The sequence below is a fragment of the Mirounga leonina genome, unplaced genomic scaffold, assembly GCF_011800145.1.
Source record: "Mirounga leonina isolate KUSES-001 unplaced genomic scaffold, KU_Mleo_1.0 Mir_507, whole genome shotgun sequence".
NCBI lineage: Eukaryota > Metazoa > Chordata > Mammalia > Carnivora > Phocidae > Mirounga > Mirounga leonina.
In genome coordinates, this window is record NW_023270789.1 from 1,081,158 (window position 1) to 1,090,852 (window position 9,695).

General features: G+C 42.6%; 1 protein-coding gene across 1 annotated transcript in view; it reads left to right on the top strand.

The window, feature by feature from the left end:
• Positions 1-3,393, top strand: part of WARS2 (tryptophanyl tRNA synthetase 2, mitochondrial) — a 95,160-nt gene extending 91,767 nt beyond the window's left edge. Inside the window, exons 5-6 of the mRNA XM_034990175.1 lie at positions 82-200; positions 2,726-3,393. Coding sequence (XP_034846066.1) covers positions 82-200; positions 2,726-3,174 — 568 coding nt within the window. The 3' untranslated portion in view covers positions 3,175-3,393. The remainder of the gene's footprint in view (positions 1-81; positions 201-2,725) is intronic.
• The last annotated feature ends 6,302 nt before the right edge of the window (positions 3,394-9,695 follow it).

Here is a 9,695-nt window from a genome sequence, read left to right on the forward strand (position 1 = left end):
ACAGGAAATGCAGCTGCTTGCAATATCATTTCAGGATAAGCAGGAGCCTTGCTGAGTTTTTCTGTCTGTCTTTTATTAAAGGTCCACACACGTTCCTGTCGGGGAGGATCAAGTCCAGCACATGGAGCTCGTTCAGGATCTAGCACGAGAGTTTAACAAGAAGTATGGGGAGTTCTTCCCGGTGCCCAGGTCCATTCTAAGTAAGTAACAGACACATGACTGTTAGATCAGGCCCGGTTTCCAAGACAGGATTGGATAATGGACTGAGGCTTGGAATTTCCTTGGGACAGGCTTCAGGATTTGGAACTAGAATCCCCATCTTTCTCTGTCCTGTGGGATGGGCAGACCTCATTAGATTATTGAATAAAATAGCCAAAAAAGCTTGAAAAGCATGGGAAACACTAAAAATGAAAAATAATCAAATTCATTAAATTACGTAATACATATATATATACACATATTTGGTAAATTAATAATACTTTATATTGAAAAGTATATGTGGGAAAGACTAAAAATGAAAAATAATCATTTTCATTATAAAGCACTATATAATTTACCAATCATATATATTTAATAAATTATATCATACATTATATTGAATAGATATTAATAAATTAATGTATTAACATTATTATATATTAATATAGTAACATATTTAATACTTTATAAGGAATTATATATAATACGTACATATATCCTTCCCTGTTTTATGGATGGGGAAACTAAGGCTTGGCAAGGAATGTTGCATCCAAGTCATATTTCAAGCTAGTGACAAAGCTCTTCTGATTCCAAAGCCATTGGACCCTGCCTTCCCTATTCACAAGAAAACAAAGCCATAAGAAGGAGAACTGCTGAATCATCAGCTAGATAAAACTAGAGGGAATTGATCATTCTCACACTCTCCTTTCTTAAATGCACATTGATGGAATGTATAATCCCCCCACTGGATCTGAAACCCCACCAGCAGCTGTGAGGCTATGCTAGTTTGGAATCTTGAGGAAAGAAGCTGTGCCTCTCTATAACATTTTGGTAGTGATGTAGATTTGTGGCAGGGGCAGAGATCACTGAGCTCAAGCTCTGTCCATCTTTATTAAGCTGACAGCATTTTATAGAGTATAACATGGACCCAGTATCAGTTCAGAAGCATAAGGCAGGTATAAATTTCTGAGCTATTCCAGTGGTTCACACAAACAAAAAACGGGCCTACCATGTATTGAAATCAAGCTTCCTTTAGCAATAAGTAATATTTTAATGTTTTTGCCTGTTATTAAATTTACCTATTTCGAATTGATATGTTTCTGCAATAGCCATAACACAGGCAATTATTAATAACACTGGTTTATAAAGCACACCTTAACATCTTGATTCTATCAGAGCAATAACCAAGTCATTTGTGTGTGTGTGTGTGTGTGTGTGTGTGTGTGTGTGTTGGTATATACTGATATTGATATAACTGGGGTAAAGAAATGAAAGGATTGCCACAGATTGTTAAAATTCGTTGGGGGCAGGAAGGGCAGTGGTTATGGGCAGAGGGTGATTAACTAATAGGGATGAGCAGAGAGGAAAAGAGAGAAGGAGAGGAAAGAAATAGACCAGACTTTTTAAAAGGGTATGCACGGCAAAGCAGTATAATTGATACAATTTCATTTGTCTAAGATTATACATTTTATGTGTATATATGCATTAAAAGATGCATGAAAATATCAACCAAATGTTAACAGTTTTATTACGTTTCAGGTGATCTTTATTTTCATGCTTATATAAATGGCTTGAATTTTTCACAATGGGTATTAGCTATTTTTATAATCAGATAAAAATAATAAGGTCATATGGTAAGAAACAACAGGTGTAGGCGAGGATGAGAAAAAGGAACGCTCGTGCACTGTTGGTGGGAACGTAAACTGGTGCAGCCACTGAGGAAAACAAGATGGAGGGTCCTCAAAAAGTTAGAAATAGAACTACCCTATGATCCAGTAATTCCACTATTGGGTACTTATCCAAAGAAAATGAAAACACTGACTCAAAAATATGTATGCACCCCTATGTTTATTGCAGCATTATTTACAATAGCCAAGATATGGAAGCAACCTAAGTGTCCATCATTAGGTGATGGATAAGGGAGATGTAGTATTTATACACATGCTCAACCATAAAAAAGGACGAGATTGTGCCATGTGAGACAACATGGGTGGACCTAGATGGTATAATGCTAAGTGAGGTGAGTCAGACTGAGAAAGACAAATACCATATCTCCTTCATAAGCGGAATCTTAAAAAAAAAAAAAAAAAAAAAGAATAAAACAAAAAGCAGAATCAGATCTATAACCACAGAGAACAAACTGATGGTTGCCCGAGGGGAAGAGGGGAGATAGACAAGATGGATGAAGGGGAGAGGAAAGTACAAGCTTCCAGTTATGAATGAATAAGTCACAGGAATAAAAGGCACAGCATAAGGAATAGAGTCAGTTATGGTAATAGCGTGTAGGTGACAGATGGTAGGGACACGTGTGGCAAACATAGCGTAATATATCAGTTTGTCAAATATACACTGACATTGGGGTAACATGGTGTGTCAGCCCTACTCATTTATAATAACAGTGAAGTCATTTGGTACCCTTGGCACTTTTTAAGATCTGGACACTGACATTCCTGGTGTGATGTTTTCTCATCCTGTTACTGCCTTCGGGTTTGGGTTTCGGTGTGCGCATGTTGGCGTTGTTCCCTAGCATCGCTGAAGAAGGTGAAATCCCTCCGTGATCCTTCTGCCAAAATGTCCAAATCGGACCCTGATAAACTGGCCACAGTCAGGATAACAGACAGCCCGGAGGAGATCGTGCAGAAATTCCGCAAGGCTGTGACGGACTTCACGTCGGAGGTGACCTACGAGCCAGCGCGCCGCCCCGGGGTCTCCAACCTGGTGGCCATTCACGCGGCAGTGGCCGGCCTCCCCGTGGAGGAAGCACTGCAGCACAGCGCGGGCGTGGACACCGCTCGCTACAAGCTCCTGGTGGCCGACGCCGTGATTCAGAGGTTTGCTCCAATTCAGAGGGAGATTGAAAAACTGAAGACCGACAGGGGCCACTTAGAGAAGGTTCTCCAGGTGGGCTCAGCCAAAGCCAAAGAATTAGCCCATCCCGTGTGCCAGGAGGTGAAGAAATTGGTGGGGTTTCTATAGGAAGCTTCCCTGCGTGGCAGAAAACCTTTTATGTCTTGTGGCCTGTGCACTCCTATTAATAAAGGCAGCTTTCCTCACAAATGAAAAATGATGGCTTGGCGACACCTAATTTTGGTACACATGATTATCGGCTTCATTGGTCAATAAGAATTTGTAACTTTCAGGGGCACCTGGGTGGCTCAGTGGGTTGAGCGTCTGCCTTCCGCTCAGGTCATGATCCCAGGGTCCTGGGATCAAGTCTCCCATCGGGCTCTCTGCGCAGTCGGGAGTCTGCTTCTCCCTCTCCATCTGCCTTTTCCCCCTGCTCATGTTCCCTCTCGCTCTCAAATAAATAAATAAAATCTTAAAAAAAAAAAAAAAGAATCTGTAACTTTCAAATTGAGCAGTGTTCTAAAGCCCATCAGCAAAATGCTGTGGCCAAGAAAGAAAGAAGGCATAACTCTCTGAATCCTCAATTATTTGAGGCACACGCCTTACTCTGAATTTAGGTACCTGAATGTGACTGAGGTGAGCAGTGATTTGGCAAATGAGGGTATCATTTGTCTCTCTCACTTGAGTACATCCTATTACGGGTGCTCACCTTATGTGTCCCAGCCCTTTTAAATGTTTTTGTTTCGTTTTGTTTTGAAGTAATCTCTACACCCGACGTGGGGCTCAAACTCACCCCCCAGAATTCAAGAGTCGCGTGCTCCGCTGACTGAGCCAGCCAGGTGCCCCTCTGTCCCAACCCTTTTAAAAAGTAGTATGTAGATTCTTAGACTTATAATCCTTGGGATGCCATTTGGACCAATTTGTATTGAGATCTTATATTAATAAGTTGATTATTAGAGTTCATTTGTCACTAAGATAGTACCTGCCTAAATGTATTTAAGCTGCTTAACTTGTTCCCAATGAAACCACACTGACTGTCCCAGTAAATATTGTTGTGTTTTGTTTAATTCAGAAATACATGATACAATCTTCTGAGAAGGTTGCATTATTTCAACTTGATTGATTCACAAGAACCCAGGTTTCTGGATTCTGTTTGTAGTTAAGTGCTTCTTTGCCTTCGCTTCTAGTTCAACATCACCAGCCCCCCTGGGAAATATACCAGGGGGATTGCCATTTTACCCCCAAGGAAAGTGAGGCTCAGAGAGTGCATTAGCTTGTGCAGGATCACTCCGTAAGAAGCAAGTCCAAGATTAAAACCTTCACTCCTTAAAGAGTAGTGTTTTTTCCGTCAGCACAGAACCATGAAAGGCAGGATCTATGGACTCCAAGCATTCTGATTTTGAAGGTGAATACTCGAAATATAAGACCTGAACTGTGGACACTGTTTAAATCAGTAACTCAGCCAATAGCCACCTGCTTTAAATCTGGATTCCGCCAACCTTGGTCATATTTGCTTCTCAGAATCCCCAAGGCAGGTCCAAAGTTCTGTCTCCTATGCTTAAGGCAGAGACACTTCAAAGTATATTCTGCCAGACTACCATAGTAGTGAGTCCTGAGAGATCAGATTTCCCTGATGAGTGGAAGCTTCTCACCTCTCCTCTACCTCAGCCTTTCTGAGTAATAACGAGTCATTCTAAAACCTAGCTTCTCTGCACTTTCATCCACAGAACTAAAGGTGCCATGGAAAGAATCTCTGAGGAGAAAAACTAGGGGACTTGTGATAACTTCCAAGGAGCAAGTGGGTGGGTGGTGACCACCTCACCTCACAGGTGAGGGTGGGCTTGTGACCATCCTGCTCTGGTTACCTTTGCAAGTGACCTGAGGACTCATCAAGTCCAAAATCTGCAGCCATGGCTGAGAGACGTGCCAATGATCTCAGGAAGTTGATAAATGAGCCAAGTTGAGAACATAGACGTCTTTTCCCTCCTTTCCACCTACCATTTATAGGCCTCAGCACAATCTTTTCATCGAGATGAAGAATCGGAGAGACATCTAACTTGTGGCCCACCTCAAAAGGTGATTTTAATTGTCATTTCCCATATGTTTTGTAGAGAGTTAAAATGATGAAAGACATTTCACATGGCAGTAACAATGGGCAGGTAACTTGGTGTTCTGACAAACCCCATTTCAAACCCAATTTGACAGACTGTCACTTGGAACACATGGGGGTATTTTGTCCTATGTAGGTACCTCATAAATGTTTCTCAAAATAGTGTCCGAAAATGGACTAGAGGTTTCTATTAAAGTGTGGGTTGCTTGCTTTTTTCAGAAACCTTAGAGATGCTGATCCTCAAACACTAAATAACGCTATTGAGTTGTCACATGTATCGGGCACCCTACCGAATGTCTTAGAACCATATTTCCCACATGTGGTTCCCTGCCCTGCGGCATGAACACGACTGGGCAACTTCCCTGGCTCTACCCCAGACCTACTGAATCAGAAATGTGGGGGATGAACCCAGCAATCTGTGTTTTAACAACCTTCCAGGTGATTCGGATCATAATTAACTTCGAGAACCACTGCTTTATATGTATTCTCTCATTTAATTCTCAAAACCCAATCCTAGTATCAGTCTTGTATTACTAAGAACGAGACCGAGGCACGGGAGTGCTCAGTACATGCTCACTAGCCTCAGGGACTAATGGCTAGCATGTTGGACAGCGTGGCTAGAGAATATTTCCATCATCACAGAAACGTCCATTGGACACTGCCGGGTGAAAACATTCAGCTTGCTGATTTTGCTTGTAGTAGCTCAAACACATATAGGTCAGATCCTACTCAGCACTTGCTCTCTGTGGGGCACTTTGTGTGTTTATATGTGCTATCTCATTTCATATTTCTGTCAGGCTATAACATAGGAACGATTAGTGCTGCTCTTTCAAGTAAATAAACAAGATTCGGCCACTTGCGTAAAGTCACACATTGATTATTCCTGTCTAGTATCTCCGAGTTAGGAACCCACTGATACCCCTTAACTGGTGTGCCCAAGGGAATGTTCTGCCCCTTCTTGACCAGTCTAGATTCTTCTCTCAGCACTTGTGAGCCTCTCCTGTGTGTCCCGTGACCTTAGCCTGTGGTGGCTCTTAGTCTCTTTCTCTTTAACATGACAATTCTGGGGCGCCTGGGTGGCTCAGTCGGTTAATCGTCTGCCTCCGGCTCAGGTCATGATCCCAGGATCCTGGGATGGAGCCCCGCATCCTGCTCCCTGCTCAGCGGGAAGCCTGCTTCTCCCTCTGCCTGCAGCTCCCCCCTACTTATGCTCTCTCTCTCTCTCTGACAAATAAATAAAATCTTTTTAAAAAAATGACAACTCTGTTCTCATTGACTCTGTGTTCTCCCTGTGTGATCAACATTCCCTTTTCACTGTCAACCTGAGGGGGTCTTTTGAAATTTCTTTGGCTGGGAAGAGACCATTCCTCCCTGAAATTGAGCTTGAAAACAGAATGCCCCTGACTCTCATGTCATTTTTCCAAGTACCTCCATTGGCCGAATGACCTGGAGGCTTTACTGTTAATCATTTTAAGTTCTCAGATGTTCATTTCCAGTAATTCTGTTCCATTGGCTAGGCAGGGATTCTGTTCTTTCTCCAGGAAGGAAACCGGTTCAGCGGGCTGGTGACTTATCCTCAGATACGTAATTCAGCATTGTGACAAATGTCTATATAGGGCCTCCTTTGTGGAAGGTACAGGGGAAAGACGATATGCCAGTAGGTTAGAGGAGGACACACAGAGGTACTAGGTGGCACATGCTGAGTGAGCATGGCAACAAAAGATCATCCAAGATGTTTAGGGAAGGAATAAAATAGATACATGATGGGAGAAAGGACTTGCCAGTAAGAAACTAGGACACAGGGGCATGAAAGCATTTAGGGAAGAGCCAATCCACACAGTGTGTGGCAAAATGAGAATGGAAATACTAGGTTGAAATTGTCAATACTTGATTGTTATTTTTTTGGAAAAAAAATAACTTCCTGGTAGTTCAGTGTGGATTAACCTGATCTATCCAACGAACAAGCGTTTTGTCAAGCTCTTGTCTTACAGGTACCATCAAAACACCAAGAATTAGAAATGAGACACAGTCTCAAGAGATGTCTGTTGGAGATGCACATGGAAAGCCAGTGAGAGGTAGAATAGGAACTAGAAGCAAAGTCTTCTGGGTCTTGTACCTCTCTCGGATACATGCCATTGACTATGGCATTAGCTCTTGTTTATTTGAAATATGGCTTCTGAATGTCCCACTTGCTTAGTGGCTCTGAAAGGAACAGAATAATTAGTATTTGATATAGCCATGTTGGCTCTATGGAATGCAAATTCTTTTTTTTTTTTTTATGCCCCCTCCCCATCCCTACCCACACAGACACATGGTAAACCAGGCTGATAGTCATCATTTCCTAAAGTTTCTGAAAAGCACATGATGTGACTTTAAATGACTCTATTTAGAATAAACTGATGTGATTTTACATAGTCACTGTCTTATCATAGTCACCTTAATCCCTTTTTCATTTTTTTATTATGTTATGTTAATCACCATACATTACATCATTAGTTTTTGATGTAGTGTTCCATGATTCATTGTTTGCGTATAACACCCAGTGCTCCATGCAGAGTGTGCCCTCCTCAATACCCATCACCGGGCTAACCCATCCCCCCACCCCCTTCCCTCTAGAACCCTCAGTTTGTTTTTCAGAGTCCATTGTCTCTCATGGTTCGTCTCCCCCTCCGATTTCCCCCCTTCATTCTTCCCCTCCTGCTATGTTCTTCTTCTTCTTCTTCTTTTTTTTTTAACATATAATGTATTATTTGTTTCAGAGGTACAGGTCTGTGATTCAACAGTCTTGCACATTTCACAGCGCTCACCAGCCACCCCATCCCTCCTACTCCACACCACTCCAGCAACTCTCACTTTGTTTCCTGAGATTAAGAATTCCTCATATCAGTGAGGTCATATGATACCTGTCTTTCTCTGATTGACTTATTTCGCTCAGCATAACACCCTCCAGTTCCATCCACTTAATCCCTTTTTCAAATAAGATTTTACAATACAGGCTTCCTGAGAAGGAAGCCACATCCCCTCTTTTATCTGTGAATGCAGGATGAAGAAGTATGTGTGCCTGGCATTTACCACCAGATCACCCCATGCTAGCCTGTCCACAGAGAATCCCACTGCGAGCAACTGTCAGTTCAAATAAATAGATTATCCGGAGAGTTCCCTCAGTTTGTAGCAGCCTTCCCACCTCCCCCCCCCAAAAAAGAACTCCTATAATAATTCTTTTAAAGATTTTATTTATTCATTTGAGAGAGAAAGTGAGCGAGAGAGAGAGCACAAGCCAGGGGTGGGGGGGCAGAAGGAGAAGCAGACTCCCCACTGAGCGGGAAGCCAGATGTGGGACTGGATCCCAGGACCCCAGGATCATGACCAGAGCCAAAGGCAGACACTTAACCAACTGAGCCACCCAGGCACCCCTCCTATAATAATTTTTTAAAAAACCAAACATTGTGTGGCTAGTTCAGACACGACCACAGAAACCAGACCTGGGGAGAGGTGTTCCCACCTAGAGCCAGAGAGCCAGTGAGCAAGAAGGGTGTTATTCCTTAGCAGGAGTCCAGAAGAAAGTTCTTATACTAGAAGGAGAGATGAGACCTCATGGGAATTCAGAGCCACAGAATTGTTTTATGATGGATTCTCCTCCTGGGAATTAACAAATAATGGACTTCCTGAAGTTCTGGTTCTTACATTGTCCTCTGGTTCTTGCAAGTTGCTGGTTCTTACATTGTCCTTCCTACATCAGCCACATCACTTCCATGCCATTCTCACGCCCTCTATGGCTTCATGTTCTTTTGAGGAGAGCACATTCTGATGCCCCTTTGATGTCCTGGCATGTGAACATGTCAAGGTATACAGAAGAGTTTTTGCCTCTTGATCCATCTAAATCCCAAAGTAACAACCTCTGTATTAAGCATAAATGCTTCCCCACCTCCCATCCCCACCCCCAGAAAACAATATGTATAGATACACAAAGAACCCTTACTGTACTTGTGGTTCAGATTTTACATCACTTGCCATCAAGCTGCTGTGGCAGAGACTCCTCACCATGCCCCAGTATGTTGTCTCTCCTTCCTTTTTAGTGATGGAATCCTCTTCCTTAGTTTTAGCAGAGAACATAGTGCCAGGTAGGGACCACATTTGCAAGCCTACCCTTCAGCAACGGATGGTTCTGTGAATTTGTTCTAGCCAATGGGATATGGGCAAAAGTGATATGTGATTTCCAAGACACATCCTTTTAAAGGAAGTTGCTTACACACACACACACCCTTACTGGAACAGCCTGTTGGGCCCATTGATGGAAGCCACAAGAGAAAGATGGGGGCACTCAACCCCTCAGCCTGGGTCCCCTGGGCTCAGTAAGCAATGCTATCTTTTTGCCCTGGATTGCCCTACTTAACTCCAGACTGTTCTGTGAAAAATAAACTTTTATTATATTTAAGCCACTTTATCTTGAGATCTCTTTGTTACAGTACCTTAGCTATTATCCCAACCAATACACAAATCTTACTAGACTCTTTGTCTGATGTCTTCCTTCCAGTTGGGT